Source organism: Oncorhynchus clarkii, chromosome 18, assembly GCF_045791955.1.
Source record: "Oncorhynchus clarkii lewisi isolate Uvic-CL-2024 chromosome 18, UVic_Ocla_1.0, whole genome shotgun sequence".
Lineage (NCBI taxonomy): Eukaryota > Metazoa > Chordata > Actinopteri > Salmoniformes > Salmonidae > Oncorhynchus > Oncorhynchus clarkii.
In genome coordinates this window covers 61992632-62016287 of record NC_092164.1, presented here as the reverse complement: position 1 = coordinate 62016287, position 23656 = coordinate 61992632, and the positions used below count along the sequence as shown (strand labels likewise).

Below are 23656 nucleotides of genomic sequence, written 5' to 3'. Positions count from 1 at the left end.
GAGAGCTTCAAGTTCCTTGGTGTCCACATCCCCAACAAACTAGAATGGTCCAAACACACCAAGCCATTTGTGAAGAGGGCACGACAAAACCTATTCCCCCTCAGGAAACTGAAAATATTTGGCATGGGTCCTCAGATCCTCAAAAGGTTCTACAGCTGCAATATTGAAAGTATGGTTGACTGGTTGCATCACTGCCTGGACCGGCAACTGCTCGGCCTCTGACCGCAAGGCACTGCAGAGGGTAGAGTGTATGGCCCAGTACATCACTGGGGCTAAGCTGCCTGCCATCCAAGACCTCTACACCAGGCGGTGTCAGAAGAAGGCCCAAAAATTGTCAAAGACCCTAGCCACCCCAGTCATAGACTGTTCTCTATGCTACCTCATGGCAAGCGGTACCGGAGTGCCAAGTCTAAGACCAAAAGGCTTCTCAACAGCTTTTACCCCCAAGCCAGAAGACTCCTGAACAAGTAATCAAATGGCTACCCGGACTATTTGCATTTTTTAAATTTCTTTACTTATCTATTGTTTACCTAATACCTATTTTTTACTTATAAAATGCACTGTTGGTTAGGGCTTGTAAGTAAGAATTTCACTGTAAGGTCTACCTACACCTGTTGTATTTGGCGCACGTGACAAATACACTTTGATTTGATTTGATGGCAGTCCCCTCTGACTGGGGAGAGATGGTTTTCACCTCTGACTAGGTAGATGTGGAGGAAGTGAGAGATGGGGTTCACCTCTGACTGGGGAGACAGGGTTAGAGAGAGATAGGGTACCCTCTGACTGTGGAGAGGGTTAGAGAGAGATGGGGTACCCTCTGGGGAGACAGGGTTAGAGAGAGATAGGGGTTAATCTCTGACTGGGGAGACAGGGAGGAAGGGAGAGATGGTAGTACCCTCTGACTGGGGAGACAGGGTTAGAGAGAGATGGGGTACCCTCCCTCCCCATCTCCCCAGTCAGAGATTAACCCCCATCTCTCTCTAACCCCTGTCTCCCCAGTCAGAGATTAACCCCCATCTCTCTCTAACCCCTGTCTCCCCAGTCAGAGGGTACCCCCATCTCTCTCTAACCCTGTCTCCCCAGTCAGAGGGTACCCCCATCTCTCTCTAACCCTGTCTCCCCAGAGGGTACCCCCATCTCTCTCTAACCATGTCCCCCCAGAGGGTACCCCCATCTCTCTCTAACCCTGTCTCCCCAGAGGGTACCCCATCTCTCTCTAACCCTGTCTCCCCAGAGGGTACCCCCATCTCTCTCTAACCCTGTATCCCCAGAGGGTACCCCCATCTCTCTCTAACCCTGTCTCCCCAGAGGGTACCCCCATCTCTCTCTAACCCTGTCTCCCCAGTCAGAGGGTACCCCTGGCTCCACAGTCAGAGGGTACCTCCATCTCTCTCTTCCTCCCTGTCTCCCCTGTGTGTGTGTGTGTGTGTGTGTGTGTGTGTGTGTGTGTGTGTGTGTGTGTGTGTGTGTGTGTGTGTGTGTGTGTGCAACAGATTGAAAATGTTAACATCAGAATGAAAATGCAAATGTTAAACACCGTATATAGTCTAGTGGACTCATAGTAAAGGTTTGTGTTGCCTTGCCTCTGGTGTCCTCCTCTCTTGGCTTCTCATGCTTCCCAGAATGCACTGGGCATTCCATTTCATACTACAGCGGTGAGAGTCATTGTGTCCCACATAAACCACTGGAGTTAAACCTCCGCCACATGCTATTAACACACTCCTGTTTCCAGACGTCCTTTATCTCAAAGGTATGCTGTATTTTACAGCTTTTCTGCATTATTCAAAGTGAAGCATTATTGAATTGTAAGGGGGACAGGCCAATATCTTTACAACCATACCGAAGGTATAGTGACGTATTCCTGGTCACATTGTATGTCCTGTACTACACTCCGATAGATCATGTTCTCTTGTATGCCTTCTTTAGATCCTGGGATTCTACAGAATACTATGTCTCATTGTTTCTGGAGGGTTCATATCTCAATCTGAGCATATTTCACATACATACGGTAGACTGCTTCTAGCATCCCGAATGGCACCCTAGTCCCTATTGTGTACTTTGGGATGCATCCAATTACTTATTCCAGATCTGAGTTCAATCTGTAGTTGGACATAGTTTCCATTCGTTTTCTCCTCTCACTGTGAGGGCGGGTGGTTGCCAAGACCGCAGCAGAGCAGTCAGAACCGCAAAGCAGGTTAAACCTCTCTGGAACACGTTAAGGGTTTTACAAAAACGCACTCCAAAGAACATCCAAGTTTACAAATGCAATCAATAGACCTTGTATTAGCCAGCAGTCTGGACCGGACGGAACATTGAGGAAAATAGCCTCTTTGTCACCGCGGGCGGAGGTCCTAGCCAGGTCCTGGGTCTACTGGCCGCCTATCGGCCTGTCAGATAGCAGAACTGTAGCAGTAAAATGGAGATGGATTACCAGGAGGTTGGAGCTAGCACTCTTCAGATAAGCATACTCCAGAGAAGGGCAGGTAATTTGGCTGCTGAAGCTCCAACTCGCTTCCAAACACAATCATCCCCAAGGTTGAATCTCTGGCACTCCAGCTACTGTAACCATGCCCCCACTGGGCAGACGTCCGCTCAACGTCTAGTCTTGATTTACAGTTGGTTGAGTTGTCATCTAGACTGAAGTTATCATGAAACTGTCCCCATGTCGTTGGATTTAGCTTAATAAAAGTTGGGTCAAGAAAATACGGAATTTCCTTACGCTGATGACTTTTTGTAAATCCAATCAGTTTTCTCACGTTTATTATACGTTATCACATTGGATTTTGTAGTTGAAACGACATGGAAGCCATGTTGATTTCATCTGTTTTTGCCCAGTGGGACAAGGCATGCAGGCCAGTCAAGAAAGCGGGAGAAAGTTGTCTGATTTGCCTTTTTCGAACACCAAGGGCACTATGAAGGTCTTTATTTTACAATGATTATTACTGCTTGACCATTGCTTTAATCCAAGGTCCCTTTCGATTCCTTGCCGAAATGTCATGAGCAATGCATGAAATGTCATGAGCAATGCATGAAATGTCATGAGCAATGCATGAAATGCTGAAATAGGCTTGAATGTACTTTATGGTTTTGTCTTAGTACATTTCATGGAAAATTCTGACAATAATATGGTCGTTTAAAGGCAAACATTGCTGGTAGTTTACCATTTTCAAAGTGCTGAGTAGTTCAGGCCCAGACTGCTCCTTCTCTGGGCTTTAAATCTGTCTGGTTCTTAATGTAAAGAAAACTTTTTTTTTTTGCTGGAGGCGGTATTCACATGAATAGTTCTGCCGTAGATGATACATCCTTACATCGTGTTTTCTACCTTGGCTGAAAGCTCACTGAATCTCGGTGTCCTCATTAATTTTACATTTGGAGATATGAACTGCAGGTCTAGGAGATGAAACTACAGTGGACTTTCCCAGTAAATTCTCATTTTTAGCAAGCTTCAGCGGTTTGGCAAGTTTCTTCACATACATTTAGCTTTTCAGTGACTCTCAGGCAGCCCACGGGTATAGTGATGGAGAAGGTTAGGGCGTTACTATTTTCTCTTCTTAAAATGTGATTTTAAACCTAAAACGTAACCTTAGCCCTAACCTTAATCCTAACCTTAACCCTCACCATTACCACACTGCTAACCGTATGCCTAGCCCTAACCTTAAATTCAGAACAAAAAGCAAATTGTTTGTTTTCATACATTTCATACAATATAGACAATTTTGACTTTGTAGTTGGGGTAACTAGTGGAAATGTCTCCTTACTTCCTCATGCTAGAACGGACAGTCCCCCAACCCTCATCAAATATGTAAATATACACTACCGGTCAAAAGTTTTAGAACACCTACTCATTCAAGGGTTTTTCTTTATTTTACTATTTTCTACATTGTAGAATAACAGTGAAGACATCAAAACTATGAAATAAAACATGGAATCATGTAGTAACCAAAAAAGTGTTTAACAAATCAAAATATATTGAATATTTGAGATTCTTCAAATAGCCATCCTTTGCCTTGATGACAGCTTTGCACACTCTTGGCATTATCTCAACCAGATGCACGAGGTAGTCACCTGGAATGCATTTAAATTAACAGGTGTGGCTTCTTAAAAGTTCATTTGTGGATTTTTCCCACTTAATGCTTTTGAGGCAAACAGTTGTGTTGTCACAAGGTAACGGGGTATACAGAATTTGGTAAAAAGTCTATATTATGGCAAGAACAGCACTAATAAGCAAAGAGAAACAACATTCCATCATTACTTTAAGACATGAAGGTCAGTTAATCCGGAAAATCTCAAGAGCTTTGAAAGTTTCTTCAAGTGCAAGAGCAAAAACCATCAAGCACTATGATGAAACTGGCTCTCATGAGGACCACCACAGAAATGGAAGACCCAGAGTTACTTCTGCTGCAGAGGATAAGTTCATGAGAGTTACCAGCCTCAGAAATTGCAGCCTAAATAAATGCTTCACAGAGTTCAAGAAACACACTGTCACGATCGTCGTATGGAGGGGACCAAAGCGCAGCGTGGTGTGAATACATTCTTCTTTCTTGAAGGAAGAACACGAAGAACACGAAGAACAAAACAACAAGACGAACGTGACTGCTAACGAAACACTGAGCTGACGTGCAACATAACATAGCCAATAACCCACGAAATACCCAAAGAAGATGGCTGCCTAAATATGGTTCCCAACCATAGACCTACATAAACACCTAGATAGTAAACAACCCCATAAATCTACAAAACCCCTAAACAGTACAAAAACCCTAGCTGAGACGAAAACACACATACCACCCTCGTCACACCCTGACCTAACCAAAATATATAAAGAAAACAAAGAATACTCAGGTCAGGGCATGACACACGCACTTCTCATCATCAACTGTTTAGAGGAGACTGTGTGAATCAGGCCTTCATGGTCAATTTGCTGCAAAGAAACCACTACTAAAGGACACCAATAAGAAGAACAGATTTGCTTGGACCAAGAAACACGAGCAATGGACATTAGACCGGTGGAAATCTGTCTAGATTTCCAATCGCTTGTGAGACGAGGTGTGGGTGAACGGATGATCCCTGCATGTGTATTTCCCACCGTGAAGCATGGAGGAGGAGGTGTTATGATGTGGGGGTGCTTTGCTGGTGACACTGTCTGTGATTTTTTACAATTCAAAGCACATTTAACCAGCATGGTTGCCATAGCATTCTGCAGCGATACGCCACCCCATCTGGTTTGGGCGTAGTCGGACTATAATTTGTTTTTCAACAAGAATGACCCAACACACCTCCAGGCTGTGTAAGGGCTATTTTACCAAGAAGTGATGGAGTGCTGCATCAGATGACCTGGCCTCCACAATCCTCTGACCTCAACCAAATTGAGATGTTTTGGGATGAGTCAGACCGCAGAGTGAAGGAAAAGCACCCAACAAGTGCTCAGCATGTGGGAACTCTTTCTAGACTGTTGGAAAAGCTTTTCCAGGTGAAGCTTGTTAAGAGAGTGCCAAGAGTGTGCGAAGCTGTCATCAAGGCAATGGGTGGATATTTGAAGAATCTTAAACATAAAATATTTATATTTTGAGTTAATACTTTTGGGGTTACTACATGATTCCATAGGTGTTATTTCATTGTTTTGATGTCTTGACTATTATTCTACAATGTAGAAAATAGTAAAAATAGAGAAACACACTTGAATGAGTAGGTATTGTAAATGTTTTGACTGGTAGTGTACACATTAAGCACATTTTCAGGGACATACAGTATTTGATATAATAAAAACAAAGACAACTGTAATTTAAATAGCTCTGAGGCACATCTCTCTGTCACACATCTCTCTGTTACACATCTCTATGTCACACATCTCTCTGTCACACATCTCTCTGTCACACATCTCTCTGAGGCACATCTCTCTGTCACACACACACAGTGAGGAGTTAGAGGTGAGGCAGGGCCATTGTTGAAGTTCTCAGGGACGTCTGTTTGTCACACTAGTTTATCTACCCAGATTACAGTGGAAATGTGTGACCTTTACTGAATCACACCTGAGGTTTTTATTCAAGTGTTTAATTTTTCTGTGGTGGATTAAAGGAACTAACTGCATCTCTAATTTGTTCACAGAGCTAGAGGAGGACTGTACGCTTGTTCACGGTCCAAGATTTCAGGCTCCTTTGTTTTCTCTCAATTTCAATTTTCAATTTAAGGGCTTTATTGGCATGGGAATCATATGTTTACATTGCCAAGGTAAGTGAAATAGATAATAAACAAAGTGAAATAAACAATAAAAATGAACAGTAACATTACACTCACAGAAGTTCCAAAGGAATAGACACATTTCAAATGTCATTATGTCTATATATATTGTTGTAACGATGTGCAAATAGTTAAAGTACAAGAGGGAAAATAAATAAATGTAAATGTGGGTTGTATTTACAAAGGTCACAAATCTCTCACTCTCAATTAAATTTTAGTTTAAGGGCTTTATTGGCATGGGAAACATATGTTTACATTGCCAAAGCAAGTGAACTAGATAATAAACAAAAGTGAAATATACTCCCTCTCTCTCTCTCTAGCTCTCGCTCTCTTTCTCTCTTCCTTTCTCTTTCTCTCTCTCTCTCTCTTACGCTCTCACTCTCTCTCTCTCTCTCTCTTGCTCTCTCTCTCTAGCTCTCTCTAGCTCTCTCTCTCTCTCTTGCCCTCTCTCTCTCTATTGCTCTCTCTCTCTCTTGCTCTCTCTCTTTCTCTCTCTCTTGTGCTCTCTCACTCTCACTCTCTAGCTCTCTCTCTTGATCTCTCTCTTGCTCTCTCTCTCAAGCTCTCTTTCAAAATTCAATTAAATTCAATGGGCTTTATTATTGGCATGCAAAAAAAATATGTTCACATTACCAAATAAAGTTACATTTCACCCAATAAATACGGGAGTTTATCAAAATTGGATTTGTTTTTAAATTCTTTGTGAATCTGTGTAATCTGATGGAAATATGTGTCTCTAATAAGGTCATACATTTGGCAGGAAGTTAGGAAGTGCAGCTCAGTTTCCACCTCATTTTGTGGGCAGTTTGCATGCAGCCTGTCTTCTCTTGAGGGCCAGTTCTACCTATGGCGTCCTCTCTCAATAGCAAGGCTATGCTCACTCAGTCTGTCCATAGTCAAACCTTTCCTTACGTTTGGGTTGGTCACAGTGATCAGGTATTCTGCCACTGTGTACTCTCTGTTTAGGGCCAAATAGCATTCCAGGTTGCTCAGTTTTTTAGTTAATTCTTTCCAAGTAATTATCTTTTTGTTTTCTCATGATTTGGTTGGGTCTAATTGTGTTGCTGGCTCTGTGTGGTCTGTTTGTGTTTGTGACCAGAGCCCTAGGAACAGCTTGCTTAGGGGACTATTCTACTGGTTCATCTCTCTGTAGGTGATGGCTTTGTTATGGAAGGTGTGGGAATCACTTCCTTTTAGGTGGTTGTAGAATTTAACAGATCTTTTTTGGGATTTTGATAATTAGGCCTAATAATTCTGCATTATTTTGTGTTCTACGTCATACATGAATGATGTTTTTGCAGAATTCTGAATGTAGAGTCTCAATTTGGTGTTTGTCCCATTTTGTGAATTCTTGGTTGGTGAGTGGACCCCAGACCTCACAACTAGAGCAATAGGCTCTACAACTCCAGTGTTTTACTTGCTATATTGTATTTACTTCGCCACCATGGCCTTTTTTTGCCTTTACCTCCCTTATCTCACCTCATCTCTACCTGCACATTCATCTTCTTCACATCTACCATTCCAGTGTTTAATTGCTATGTTGTAATTACTTCGCCACCAGGGCCTATTTATTGCCTTACCTCCCTGATCTTAACTCATTTGCTCACATTGTATATATACTTATTGTTCTACTGTATTATTGACTGTATGTTTGTTTTACTCCATGTGTAACTCTGTGTTGTTGTATGTGTCGAACTGCTTTGCTTTATCTTGGCCAGGTCGCAGTTGTAAATGTGAACTTATTCTCAACTAGCCTACCGGGTTAAATAAAGGTGAAATAAAACATTTTTTTAAACTGATTCAAGTGTTTTTAGCCAGATCCTAATTGGTATGTCAAATGTTATGTTCTTTTCATGGCATAGAATGCCCTTCTTGGGTCTCTCAGATCATTCACAGCTTTGTGGAAGTTACCTGTGTATAGTTTTTTGTGTGCTCTAGGACAATGGTGTCTAGATGGAAATTGTATGTGTGGTCCTGGCAACTGGACCTTTTTTGGAACCCCATTACATTGGTCTTACTGAGATTGACTGTCAGGGCCAAAGTCTGTCAGAATCTTTGCAGAAGATCTAGGTGCTGCTGTAGGCCCTCCTTGATTGGGGACAGAAGCACCAGATCATTAGCAAACAGTATACATTTGATTTCAGATTCTTGTAGGGTGAGGCCGGGTACTGCAGACTGTTCTAGTGCCCTCACCAATTCATTGATATATACAGTACCATTTAAATGTTTGGACACATCTACTCATTCAAGGGTTTTCTTTATTTGTAAAAACATTTTTATTTTTTTTTACCCCTTTTTCTCCCCAATTTCGTGGTATCCAATTGTTTTAGTAGCTACTATCTTGTCTCATCGCTACAACTCCCGTTCGGGCTCTGGAGAGACAAAGGTTGAAAGTCATGCGTCCTCCGATACACAACCCAACCAAGCCGCACAGCGCGCATCCAACCCGGAAGCCAGCCGCACCAATGTGTCGGAGGAAACACCGTACACCTGGCAACCTTGGTTAGCGTGCCCTGCGCCCGGCCCTCCACAGGTGTCGCTGGTGCGCGATGAGACAAGAATATCCCTACCGACCAAGCCCTCCCTAACCCGGACGACGCTAAGCCAATTGTGCGTCGCCCCACAGACCTTCCGGTCGCGGCCGGTTGCGACAGAGCCTGGGTGCGAACCCAGAGTCTCTGGTGGCACAGCGCCCTTAACCACTTCCCTATTTGTACTATTTCTACATTGTTCAATAATAGTGAAGACATCAAAACTATAACATAACACATATGGAATCATGTAGTAACCAAAAAAAGTGTTTAACAAATCAAATTTTTGATTCTTCAAAGTAGCTACCTTTTGCCTTGATGACAGCTTTGCACACTCTTGGCATTCTCTCAACCAGCTTCACCGGGAATGCTCTTGAAGGAGTGCCCACATATTCTGAGCACTTGTTGACTGCTTATTCTTCACTCATCGCAAACCATCTCAATTGAGTTGAGGTCGAGTGATTTTGGAGGCCAGGTAGTCTGATGCAGTACTCCAACACTCTCCTTCTTGGTCAAATACCCCTTACACAGCCTGTAGGGGTCATTGTCCTGTTGAAAAACAAATTATTGTCCCACTAAGCGCAAACCAGATGGGATGGCGTATCACTGCATGCTATGGTAATCATGCTGGTTACGTGTGCCTTGAATTATAAATAAATCACGTACAGTGTAAACAGCAAAGCACCCCCATACCCTCACACCTCCTCCTCCATGCTTCAAGGTGGGAAGCACACATGCAGAGATCATCCGTTCACTTACTGGGCATCTCACAAAGACACTGTGGATGGAATCACAAATCTCAAATTTGGACTCATCAGACAAAGGACAGATTTCCAAGACTCTCTTCTTATTGGTGTCCTTTAGTAATGGTTTCTTTGAAGCAATTCAACCATGAAGGCCTGATTCACACCGTCTCCTCTGAACAGTTGATGTTGAAATGTGTCTGTTGCTTGAACTCCGAGAAGCATTTATTTTGGCTGCAATTTCTGAGTCTGGTAACTCTAATCAACTTATCCTTTGCAGCAGAGGTAACACTGGGTCTTCCTTTCCTGTGGCGGTCCTCATGAGAGCCAGTTTCATCATAACACTTGATGCTTTTGGGACTGCACTTTAAGAAACTTTCAAAGTCCTTAACATTTTCCAGATTGACTGACCTTCATGTCTTACGTATTGATGGACTGTCATTTATCTTTGCTTATTTGAGCTGTTCTCGCCATAATATGAACTTTATCAAATAGGGCTATCTTCTACATACCACCCCTACCTTATCACAACACAACTAACTGGCTCAAAAGCATTAAGAAGGAAAGAAATTCCACAAATTAACTTTTAAGAAGGCACACCTTTTAATTGAAATGCATTCCAGGTGACTACCTCATGAAGCTGGTTGAGAGAATGCCAAGAGTGAGCAAAGCTGTCATCAAATCAAAGGGTGGCTGCTTTGAAGAATCTCAATTATGAAGCATATTTTGATTTTATTAACACTTTTTTTGGTTACTACACTTTTCCATGTGTTTTATTTCATTGTTTTGATGTCTTCACTATTATTCTACAATGTAGAAAATAGTAAAATAAAGAAAAAAATTGAATGACTAGGTGTGTCTAATTCTTTGACTGGTTCTGTATGTTGAAGAGGGTGGGGCTTAAGCTGCATCCTTGTCTTACTCCACGGCCATTTGGAAAGAAATGTGTGTGTTTTTTGCCAATTTTAAGTGCACATTTGATTGGAGTTTATAATATTGTATGTTTTTCCCCCAACACCACTTTCCATCAATTTGTATAGCAGACTCAAATTGAGTCAAAAGATTTTTTTGAAATCAACAAACCATGAGGAAACTTCGCCATTGTTGTAGTTTGTTTGTTTGTTTGTTTGTTTGTCAATTAGGGTGTGCAGGGTGAGTTAATGATCTATTGTACAGTAATTTGGTAAAAAGCCAATTTGACATTTTCTTAGTATGTTGTTTTCGCTGAGGAAATGTACGAGTCTGCTGTTCATGTTCTGCTGTTTTGTTATTTGTTATGGGGCCAAAAAGATTGGAGAAATGTTTTTTCTATACATTTCTGTTTTGAATAGATAGCTCTGTGTTTTTTTGTTTGATTCTATGGATTCTATGGTTAGATTCTATGGATTCTTCCATTACATTGAGCTGATTTCTGACCTGCTGTTCTTTCTTTTTACGTAGTGTATTTCTGTATTGCTTTAGTGATTCACCATAGTGAAGGCGTAGGCTCAGGCTTTCTGGGCCTCTATGTTTTTGGTTGGATAGTTTTCTCAATTTCTTTCTTAGATTTTTGCGTTCTTCTTCAAACCATTTGTCATTTTAGTTAATTTTCTTATGTTTTTTGCTTAAATGTTTTTGATTTGATAGGGAAGCTGAGGTCATACTGTTTAGGTTTCATACTGCCAAGTTTACACCTTCACTATTACAATGAAACATTTTGTCCAGGAAGTTGTCTAAAATGAATTGAATTTGTTTTGTTTCCACACTACTTTCCTTCCTTCTATAGTATTTCTTAATATTATTCAGTTCCTTTGGCTTTGATGCCTCATGATTGAGTTTTGCTCTGTTCACGTAGACTGTGATTTTGCTGTGATCTGATAGGGGTGTCAGTGGTCTGACTGTGAATGCTCTGAGAGACTGGGTTGAGGTCAGTGATAAAGTAGTCTACAGTACTACTGCCAAGAGATGACATATAGGTGTACCTACCGCAAGAGAACCCTCGAAGCCTATCATTGACATTGTACATGCCTAGCGTGCGACAGAGCTCCAGGCGTTGTGACCCATTTTTTGGGTTATGTTGTGGTAGTTGTGTCAAGGGGGGCATATGGGGGAGGGAATGCTGTCACCTCCAGGTAGGTCTCTCTCTCTCTCTTGTTCTCTCTCTTTGTGTCAGTTTCTTTTTTTTCTCCATTGATATCCCTGTGAGTATTTTTGTGAGAAAACCAACAGTAGATTGGAAAAAGCAATGGAAACTTACATTCTTTATTCGGTACATGGACATTTCACTGCAAAATATATTTTTATGCGCAGTACGTCATCACGCACAGCCTTTTATCCACAAAATGTCAATTGGATGGAAACCTAGCTAGAGGTAGACATTCTGATAAAACAGAGGTCAGAGGTCACAATAGGAGGGAAAGTGTGCTCAATAATTATCTCCTGCCTATGAGCTCTTGAGCCCATCCACCACCCAAGCCAACACACTCACTCACACACACGCACACACACTGACACACACACACTCTGTAGGTCCATGGGACTGATGATGATCTCTCATTGTTAAAGGGAAGAGACACAAGCTGTCTGTCAGCCCAATGACTCTGTTTTCATTCAGGCTATTTTACAACATCAGCACCCAGGTAATTAGCAGTTTTAAATGAACAAAGTTGGCTGATACCTGCAGACATGCATATTCGTAGCCTCATGTCTGTCTCTCAGCTAGCTGAGCGTGTCTGCAGTGTGTGTGTGTGTGTGTGTGTATGTGCGTGTGTGTGTGTGCGTGCGTGTGTGTGTGCATACAAGAACGTGTGTGTACAAGAACGTGTGTGTGTGTTACATAAAAATACTAATTCACAGTAGACCATGTCGTGGTTAGATCTTCCATCCCCCTGGTAGCCTGACAGGTGAAGCAGACACTTCCCCTTTAACCCCTTTGCCTTTTTCTAAACCACAGACCAGAGGAATAAACATCTGAATGATTTGAAAATAATATACACCATCCGTGGACAGACACACTTTAACCAGTCATTCTCCAGAGAATCCACTGAGAACAGTTTGCCTGAGCATTAGTTGGCTGGTTGACACACTCTGTGGTTGGAATACAAGGGGAGTAACCAGTGGTGGGCTGGCTGCACTTTGAATGGTCTTCTTTTGTGGCCCTCTCTCTCTCTCTCTCTCTCTCTCTCTCTCTCACTCCCTCTCTCTCTCTCTCTCTCTCTCTCTCACTCGTTCTCAATCGTTCTCTCTCTCTCTCTATCTCTCTATCTCTGACTCCGTTACAGCATCCTCTCTCTCTCTCTCTCTCTCTCTCTCACTTTCTATCTTTCTCTCTCACTCGTTCTCAATCTTTCTCTCTCTCTCTCTGTATCTCTCTATCTCTGACTCTCTTTTTCACTCAACTATATATTTTCTTCCGTTACAGCATCCTCTCTCTCTTTTTGGCTCTTTCATTTACTCAAATACTGCACATGTCTCAGCCAGTATATGGTTTTCTTATCTTGCTCTCCCAGCATGAAGCTAAAGCTGAACCCAACCCACCCACTGTGTCCTTAACTTCAGATGTGCAGGCAAGTTCCATGTGAATGCAATGCAGTACTGAACTGCATGTAATGGTGGTGAGGGAGCGCTAAAGTTTTCTGACTGTCTTGATGTTGAGTTGAGTTTCTCATTTCTAGAATTGTAGAGAGAGAGAGAGAGAGAGAGAGAGAGAGAGAGAGAGAGAGAGAGAGAGAGAGAGAGAGAGAGAGAGAGAGAGAGAGAGAGAGAGAGAGAGAGAGAGAGAGAGAGAGAGAGAGAGAGAGAGAGAGAGAGAGAGAGAGAGAGAGAGAGAGCGAGCGCCAATCAGGATGATTTTCTTACTTTACATGCCTGACGTCATGCCTAACTTAACGGCTGTCTCCCTCTTCCCTATTCTCTGTCTTAGATGTTGTAACAAAGCGTAACGGCTGTCTCCCTCTTCCCTATTCTCTGTCTTAGATGTTGTAACAAAGCATAACGGCTGTCTCCCTCCTCCCTATTCTCTGTCTTAGATGTTGTAACAAAGCGTAACGGCTGTCTCCCTCTTCCCTATTCTCTGTCTTAGATGTTGTAACAAAGCATAACGGCTGTCTCCCTCTTCCCTATTCTCTGTCTTAGATGTTGTAACAAAGCATAACGGCTGTCTCCCTCCTCCCTATTCTCTGTCTTAGATGTTGTAACAAAGCGTAACGGCTGTCTCCCTCTTCCCTATTCTCTGTCTTAGATGTTGTAACAAAGCATAACGGCTGTCTCCCTCCTCCCTATTCTCTGTCTTAGATGTTGTAACAAAGCGTAACGGCTGTCTCCCTCTTCCCTATTCTCTGTCTTAGATGTTGTAACAAAGCATAACGGCTGTCTCCCTCTTCCCTATTCTCTGTCTTAGATGTTGTAACAAAGCATAACGGCTGTCTCCCTCTTCCCTATTCTCTGTCTTAGATGTTGTAACAAAGCATAACGGCTGTCTCCCTCTTCCCTATTCTCTGTCTTAGATGTTGTAACAAAGCATAACGGCTGTCTCCCTCCTCCCTATTCTCTGTCTTAGATGTTGTAACAAAGCGTAACGGCTGTCTCCCTCTTCCCTATTCTCTGTCTTAGATGTTGTAACAAAGCATAACGGCTGTCTCCCTCTTCCCTATTCTCTGTCTTAGATGTTGTAACAAAGCGTAATGGCTGTCTCCCTCTTCCCTATTCTCTGTCTTAGATGTTGTAACAAAGCGTAACGGCTGTCTCTTTCTTCCCTATTCTCTGTCTTAGATGTTGTAACAAAGTGTAACGTCTGTCTCTTTCTTCCCTGTTCTCCCCGTCAGAACTGCAGATCAGTGCCTGTGGAAACCCTGGGGTTCCGCCCAAAGGCATCCTGGTAGGGACACGCTTTAACGTGGGAGACCAGATTCGCTACAGCTGTGTGACCGGGTACGTCCTGGACGGGCACCCACAGCTAACCTGTGTCACCAACGCGGAGAAAGGCGCCGTGTGGGACTTCCCTGTGCCCATCTGCAGAGGTGAGTGTCCATGCCCTGGCACTGTGTGTGTGACACGGTGTTGGTGACAGCTGCATGCTGGTAGTGTGTCTGTGGAGATGGTATGGTGTGTGTATGGCAGAGGTGTGAAAGATTTGTCCGAATGTGTTTGAGTTTTGTGTTCATCTGTGAAACTGTATGTGGGTGTATATATATGTGTGTGTGTGTGTGTGTGTGTGAGAGAGACAGTGAGAGAGAGAGGACAGAGGAGAGAGGACATAGGACAGAGGACAGAGGACAGAGGAGACAGAGAACAGAGGAGACAGAGAACAGAGGACAGAGGAGAGAGAGGACATAGGAGAGAAAGTACAGAGGACAGAGGACAGAGGGGGGAGAGAGAGAGAGAGAGAGAGAGAGAGAGAGAGAGAGAGAGAGAGAGAGAGAGAGAGAGAGAGAGAGAGGACAGTGGAAGGAGAGAGGAGAGGTGAGAGGACAGAGGAGACAGAGGACAGAGAGAGAGGAGAGAGAGAGGACAGAGGAGAGACAGAGGAGAGACTGAGGACAGAGGTGAGAGGAGAGAGAGAGAGAGAGAGAGGACAGAGGACAGAGGAGAGGTGAGAGAACAGAGGAGAGAGAGAGAGGTGAGAGGACAGAGGAGAGAGAGAGAGATAGAGGTGAGAGGACAGAGGACAGAGATAGAGATAGAGGTGAGAGGACAGAGGACAGAGAGAGAGAGAGAGTACATGAGTACATAAAGTACAGGTGTATGATGGTGTTGTACGCCAGGGTTTTGCGTCACACCATCAGCATAGAGGAACACACCATCAGCATAGAGGAACACACACCATCAGCATAGAGGAACACACACCATCAGCATAGAGGAACACACACACCATCAGCATGGAGGAACATACACACCATCAGCATGGAGGAACAAACACACCATCAGCATAGAGGAACACACACACCATCAGCATAGAGGAACACACACCATCAGCATAGAGGAACACACACACACACACACACACACACACCGTCAGCATAGAGGAACACACACCATCAGCATAGAGCAACACACACACCATCAGCATGGAGGAACACACACATCATCAGCATGGAGGAACACACACACCATCAGCATAGAGGAACACACACACCATCAGCATAGAGGAAAAATACACCATCAGCATAGAGGAACACACACCATCAGCATAGAGGAACACACACACCATCAGCATAGAGGAACACACACCATCAGCATAGAGGAACACACACACACCATCAGCATGGAGGAACACACACACCATCAGCATAGAGCAACACACACACACACACAAACACACCATCAGCATAGAGGAACACACACACCATCAGCATAGAGCAACACACACCATCAGCATAGAGGAACACACACACCATCAGCATAGAGGAACACACACACTCAGCATGGAGGAACACACACACCATCAGCATGGAGGAACACACACACCATCAGCATAGAGGAACACACACACCATCAGCATAGAGGAACACACACTATCTAAATAGAGGAACACACACCATCAGCATAGAGCAACACACACAATCAGCATAGAGCAACACACACACACACACACACACACACACACACACACACACACACACACCATCAGCATAGAGGAACACACACACACACCATCAGCATAGAGGAACACACACACACACACCATCAGCATAGAGGAACACACACACAAACACACCATCAGCATAGAGGAACACACACACACACACCATCAGCATAGATGAACACACACACACACACCGTCAGCATAGAGGAACACACACACACACACCATCAGCATAGAGGAACACACACACACCATCAGCATAGAGGAACACACACACACACACACACAATCAGCATAGAGCAACACACACACACACAAACACACACACACACACACACACACACACACACACACACACACACACACACCATCAGCATAGAGGAACACACACACACACACCATCAGCATAGAGGAACACACACACACACACCATCAGCATAGAAGAACACACACACACACACACCATCAGCATAGAGGAACACACACACACACACACCATCAGCATAGAGGAACACACACACACACCATCAGTATAGAGGAACACACACACACCATCAGTATAGAGGAACACACACACACACACACCATCAGCATAGAACAACACACACACACCATCAGCATAGAGGAACACACACACCATCAGCATAGAGGAACACACACACCATCAGCATAGAGGAACACACACACCATCAGCATAGAGGAACACACACCATCAGCATAGAGGAACACACACCATCGGCATAGAGGGACACACACCATCGACATAGAGGAACACACACACCATCAGCATAGAGGAACACACACACCATCAGCATAGAGGAACACACACCATCAGCATGGAGGAACACAGACCATCAGCATAGAGGAACACACACCATCAGCATAGAGGAACACACACCATCAGCATAGAGGAACACACACCATCAGCAGAGAGGAACACACACCATCAGCATAGAGCAACACACACACACACACACCATCAGCATAGAGGAATACACACCATCAGCATAGAGCAACACACACACACCATTAGCATAGAGGAACATACACACACACACACACACACACACACACACACACCATCAGCATAGAGCAACACACACACACACCATCAGCATAGAGCAACACACACACCATCAGCATAGAGCAACACAGACCATCAGCATAGAGGAACACACACCATCAGCATAGAGGAACACACACCATCAGCATAGAGGAACACACACCATCAGCATAGAGCAACACACACACACCATCAGCATAGAGGAACATACACACACACACACACACACACACACACACACACACACACACACACCATCAGCATAGAGGAACACACACACACCATCAGCATAGAGGACACACACACACACACACACACACACACAATCAGCATAGAGCAACACACACACACACACACACACACACACACACACACACACACACACACACACACACACACACACCATCAGCATAGAGCAACACACACACACCATCAGCATAGAGCAACACACACACACACCATCAGCATAGAGCAACACACACACACACACACACACACACACACACACACACACACACACACACACACACACACACACACCATCAGCATAGAGGATGAATCGTGTGATTGGCTCCCTTCGCTTTGAACACACTCAGATGTATTGTTCCGTGTTGGGGCCAATTATAATGTGCATTATCCATGACCGTTTTCAAATAAAAGCCTCTCCGTAGACACCGTGTGCCTCCGCACGCTATGTCCTTAATAATCAGTCTAAGACGAGAGCAACGTTTCCTTCTGTCTGATGAACACGAGACTGGATCGAATTACCAGAGCCCCATTCAATGGGGTAAAAACAAGTAGGAGTCTTACTCCCCCCTTCGGCAATGGGATGCCAGCCTGCATATTAAACTAAATCATTAAGTGATCTATAATTGAACATGTTTGTTTTCTTTAAAGGTGAAATGGAACAGAAAACGGTTGGAGTTGCAAAGCCTGAAAGGTCAGAAGAGATAGAGGGACTAGAAGTTCAGAAGCATTAGACACCTCTGCTTTGACATTCAACATGTGTTGGCCTTGCAGTACAGAGTACAGTGTGTGTACAGAACTATTCAAGGTGCAGCACAGAGTGCAGTGTGTGTACAGAACTATTCAAGGTGCAGCACAGAGTGCAGTGTGTGTACAGAACTATTCAAGGTGCAGTACAGAGTGCAGTGTGTGTACAGAACTATTCAAGGTGCAGTACAGAGTGCAGTGTGTGTGTTCAGAACTATTCAAGGTGCAGTACAGAGTGCAGTGTGTGTACAGAACTATTCAAGGTGCAGTACAGAGTGCAGTGTGTGTACAGAACTATTCAAGGTGCAGTACAGAGTGCAGTGTGTGTACAGAACTATTCAAGGTGCAGTACAGAGTGCAGTGTGTGTACAGAACTATTCAAGGTGCAGTACAGTGTTTGTACAGTCTATTTAAGGGTGTTTAACATATACTGTACAGCACATTCATGTTCATATTGTCCTCTTGACTTTGGTTGTAGTCTACTCTTTGGTCATTTTAATCTCTCTACCATGTATCAGGGTGACTTCTGGTAATGAATAAGTACTATGTGACGTTTGTTCAGTGGAAAGTTGTGACAGAAATCAAGCGTCAATCACAAATCACGTACGTGTTCAGGAGATTGTTGTGACACACCAGTGAACGACCGTAACCTAGATTCTGTTAGTAAGATGTTCAGCCAGCAATGAATTATCCCAGATCTCTGATCTTTACATCTACAATTTAATCAACAATTATTTCCTGTTGAAAATGGGAGAAGAACTCAAAATGGCCACCACATCTTTAATATAAGGCCATCGGTTCCATCATCGTCGGGCAACTGAATCATTCAGGGTAACATTTTATGTGTCTGAAGGTGAACACTGCCTGATATCTCAGATCACCTTGTCTGCACAGTTTCCTCGAGTTGTGGACTGTAAAAACAAGCCACTTTTTTTTAATGAACAGGGAAGTTAATACTGTGAGATTTCAAACCTTTTAAAACCATGACTAGAGTGAGACAACGAATACAGCAAAGAGCTGCTGTTTTATGTGTAAGTTCATGTTTAAGTTGATATTCAGCACTCTCCACGCTTTTGTTGCAACACCTTTACAAGCCATAAAATGTGCGTTCTTCCTATTTCCACATGCTGCAACCAACATTACAGCTGCAATGAGTGAGAATAGCAAATTGTTCGGATAAGCTTGTGTTGTTATTATCAGCAGCTTGTGTCTTATCACTTTCGCTGGTCACAGGAGTAACATGAATTGGTACATAAGGCAGAAATAATGCAGTGGGACTTGAGTTTAGCCATCTGGAAGACTGTCCCCTTTTCTCAGCAGAGGGAGGAAATGCAGAGGGACGGTCAGCAGCCTGTTCTCTATATATATTAGTGGACCAGGGAGCCTGTTCTCTATATAAATTAGCGGACCAGGGAGCCTGTTCTCTATATATATTAATGGCCCAGGGAGCCTGTTCTCTATATATATTAGTGGACCAGGGAGCCTGTTCTCTATATATATTAATGGCCCAGGGAGCCTGTTCTCTATATATATTAGTGGACCATGGAGCCTGTTCTCTATATAAATTAGCGGACCAGGGAGCCTGTTCTCTATATATATTAATGGCCCAGGGAGCCTGTTCTCTATATATATTAATGGCCCAGGAAGCCTGTTTCTCTATATATATTAGTGGACCAGGGAGCCTGTTCTCTATATAAATTAGCGGACTAGGGAGCCTGTTCTCTATATAAATTAGCGGACCAGGGAGCCTGTTCTCTATATATATTAATGGCCCAGGGAGCCTGTTCTCTATATATATTAGTGGACCAGGAAGCCTGTTCTCTATATAAATTAGCGGACCAGGGAGCCTCGTCTCTATATATATTAATGGCCCAGGGAGCCTGTTCTCTATATATATTAGTGGACCAGGGAGCCTGTTCTCTCTATATATTAATGGCCCAGGGAGCCTGTTCTCTATATATATATTAGTGGACCAGGGAGCTTGTTCTCTATATATATATTAGTGGACCAGGGAGCCTGTTCTCTATATATATTAAATCAAATCAAATTTTATTTGTCACATACACATGGTTAGAAGATGTTAATGCGAGTGTAGTGAAATGCTTGTGCTTCTAGTTCCGACAATGCAGTCATAACCAACTACTAATCTAACCTAACAATTCCACAACTACTACCTTATACACACAAGTGTAAAGGGATAAAGAATATGTACATTAAGATATATGAATGAGTGATGGTACAGAATGGCATAGGCAAGATGCAGTAGATGGTATCGAGTACAGTATATACATATGAAATGAGTAATGTAGGGTATGTAAACATAAAAGTGGCATAGTTTAAAGTGGCTAGTGATTCATGTATTACATAAAGATGGCAAGATGCAGTAGATGGTATAGAGAGTACACTATATACATATGAGATAAGTAATGTAGGCTATGTAAAATATATATTAAGTGGCATTGTTTAAAGTGGCTAGTGATACATTTTTTACATCAATTTTCATTATTAATGTGGCTGGAGTTGAGTCAGTATGTTCACAGCAGTGGTGGCTGTTTAACAGTCTGATGGCCTTGAGATAGAAGCTGTTTTTCTGTCTCGGTCCCTGCTTTGATGCACCTGTACTGACCTCGCCTTCTGGATGATAGCGGGGTGAACAGGCAGTGGCTCGGGTGGTTGTTGTCCTTGATAATCTTTATGGCCTTCCTGCAACATCGGGTGTTGTAGGTGACCTGGAGGGCAGGTAGTTTGCCCCCGGTGATGAGTGGTTCAGACCTCACTACCCTCTGGAGAGCCTTACGGTTGTGGGCGGAGTATTTGCTGTACAAGGCGGTGATAAAGCCCGACAGGATGCTCTCGATTGTGCGTCTGTAAATGTTTGTGAGTGCTTTTGGTGACAAGCCGAATTTCTTCAACCTCCTGAGGTTGAAGAGGCGCTGCTGCACCTTCTTCACAATGCGTTCTGTGTGGTTGGACCAATTCAGTTTGTCCGTGATGTGTATGCCGAGGAACTTAAAACTTTCTACCCTCTCCACTACTGTCCTGTCGATGTGGATAGGGGGGTGCTCCCTCTGCTGTTTCCTGAAGTCCACGATCATCTACTTTGTTTTGTTGACGTTGAGTGTGAGGTTATTTTCCTGACACCACACTCCGAGGGCCCTCACCTCCTCCATGTGGGCCGTCTCGTCGTTGTTGGTAATCAAACCTACCACTGTAGTGTCGTCCGCAAACTTGATGATTGAGTTGGAGGCGTGCATGGCCACACAGTCGTGGGTGAACAAGGAGTGCAGGAGAGGGCTCAGAACGCATCCTTGTGGGCCCCAGTGTTGAGGATCAGCGGGGTGGAGATGTTGTTACCTACCCTCACCACCTGGGAGCGGCCCGTCAGGAAGTCCACTACCCAGTTGCACAGGGCGGGGTCGAGACCCAGGGTCTCGAGCTTGACGACGAGTTTGGAGGGTACTATGGTGTTAAATGCTGAGCTGTGGTCGATGAACAGCATTCTCACATAGGTATTCCTCTTGTCCAGATGGGTTAGGGCAGTGTGCAGTGCGGTTGCGATTGTGTCGTCTGTGGACCTATTGGGGCGGTAGGCAAATTGGAGTGGGTCTAGGGTGTCAGGTAGGGTGGAGGTGACATGGTCCTTGACTAGTCTCTCAAAGCACTTCATGATGACGGAAGTGAGTGCTACGGGGCGGTAGTAGTTTAGCTCAGTTACCTTAGCTTTCTTGGGAACGGGAACAATGGTGGCCCTCTTGAAGCATGTCGGGACAGCAGACTGGGATAAGGATTGATTGAATATGTCCGTAAACACACCAGCCAGCTGGTCTGCGCATGCTCTGAGAACGCGGCTGGGGATGCCGTCTGGGCCTGCAGCCTTGCGAGGGTTAACACGTTTAAATGTTTTACTCACGTCGGCTGCAGTGAAGGACAGTCCACAGGTTTTGGTAGCGGGCTGTGTCGGTGGCACTGTATTGTCCTCAAAGCAAGCAAAGAAGTTATTTAGTCTGTCTGAGAGCAAGACATCCTGGTCCGCGACGGGGCTAGTTTTCTTTTTAGATTCCATGATTGACTGTAGACCCTGCCACATACCTCTTGTGTCTGAGCCGTTTAATTGCAACTCTACTTTGTCTCTATACTGACACTTAGCTTGTTTGATTGCCTTGCGGAGGGAATAGCTACACTGTTTGTATTCGGTCATGTTTCCGGTCACCTTGCCCTGGTTAAAAGCAGTGGTTCGCGCTTTCAGTTTCGTGCGAATGCTGCCATCAATCCACGTTTTCTGGTTTGGGAATGTTTTAATAGTTGCTGTGGGTACGACATCGCCGATGCACTTTCTAATGATCTCGCTCACCGAATCACCGTATTCGTCAATGTTGTTGTTGGACGCAATGCGGAACATATCCCAACCCATGTGTTCGAAGCAGTCTTGAAGCGTGGAATCAGATTGGTCGGACCAGGGAGCCTGTTCTCTATATATATTAGTGGACCAGGGAGCTGCTCGCTGAGGGCTAATGTGATGAGAATCTCAGTGGCTGATCTGCAGCCTGCCAAGGCCCTGTCATCGGTACAAATGGATTTTTTTGCAGACATTCTTCAACCCCCAATAGAAATGAGAGGCTATTTTAGTGATTTGAAGCCAACTACCTATTCCCTGGACATTATGAGAGAGGCATTTGCTTTGCATGAATGTTTGAGAGGAGAAAAGCATTATGTAGACTGACAAAACTCCAAATTAGATTTGCTACTGTGTGTGTGTGTGTGTGTGTGTGTGTGTGTGTGTGTGTGTGTGTGTGTGTGTGTGTGTGTGTGTGTGTGTGTGTGTGTGTGTGTGTGTGTGTGTGTGTGTGTAACCGGTGTGAAATGGCTGGCTAGTTAGTGGTGCACGCTAGCAGCATTTCAATCGGTGATATCACTCACTCTGAGACCTTGAAGTAGCTGCTTTTACGGAGCGATAGGTAACGATTCTTCGAAGGGGACTGTTGTTGATGTGTTCAGAGTGCCCTTGGTTCGAGCCCAGGTAGGGGTGAGGAGAGGGACGGAAGTGTCACTGTTACGGGCATGCAGTATGTGTTAGTGTGTGTGTGTGTGTGTGTGCATTAACATCATATTTGCCATATAAATGCACATTTCCTCTTTTGGGAGCACCCTTAATGCTTTACAGAACAATTTAGTGTTTTCGCTTCCGTCTATAAAACTGTAATTAAGGAACAGTACATATTTAGTCATATATACTTGTCAGAGCAATGTTAAAATGTTACAGTACAGTTTAATGAATGCACTCACAGCTTGCTGTTTGCTTGTCCATATAATATGTATATATTCTTAATTACATTCCTTTACTTAGATTTGTGTTTATTAGGTATTTGTCGTGAAATTGTTAGATATTACTTGTTAGATATTGCTGCACTTTCTGAACTAGAAGCACAAGCATTTCACCACATCCGCAATAACATCTGCTAAACATGTGTACAGTACGTGACCAACAAAATGTCATTTGATTTGATTTGAAAAGCTCAAAACAAATGTA

The 23656-nt window shown here is 43.8% G+C and overlaps 1 protein-coding gene across 1 annotated transcript in view; it reads left to right on the top strand.

Moving 5' to 3' along the window:
- LOC139373820 (CUB and sushi domain-containing protein 3-like) overlaps window positions 1-23656 on the top strand; it is a 740037-nt gene that overhangs the window by 202189 nt on the left and 514192 nt on the right. The window contains exon 4 of the mRNA XM_071114860.1: window positions 14314-14508. Within this exon, the coding sequence (XP_070970961.1) occupies window positions 14314-14508 (195 nt within the window). The remainder of the gene's footprint in view (window positions 1-14313; window positions 14509-23656) is intronic.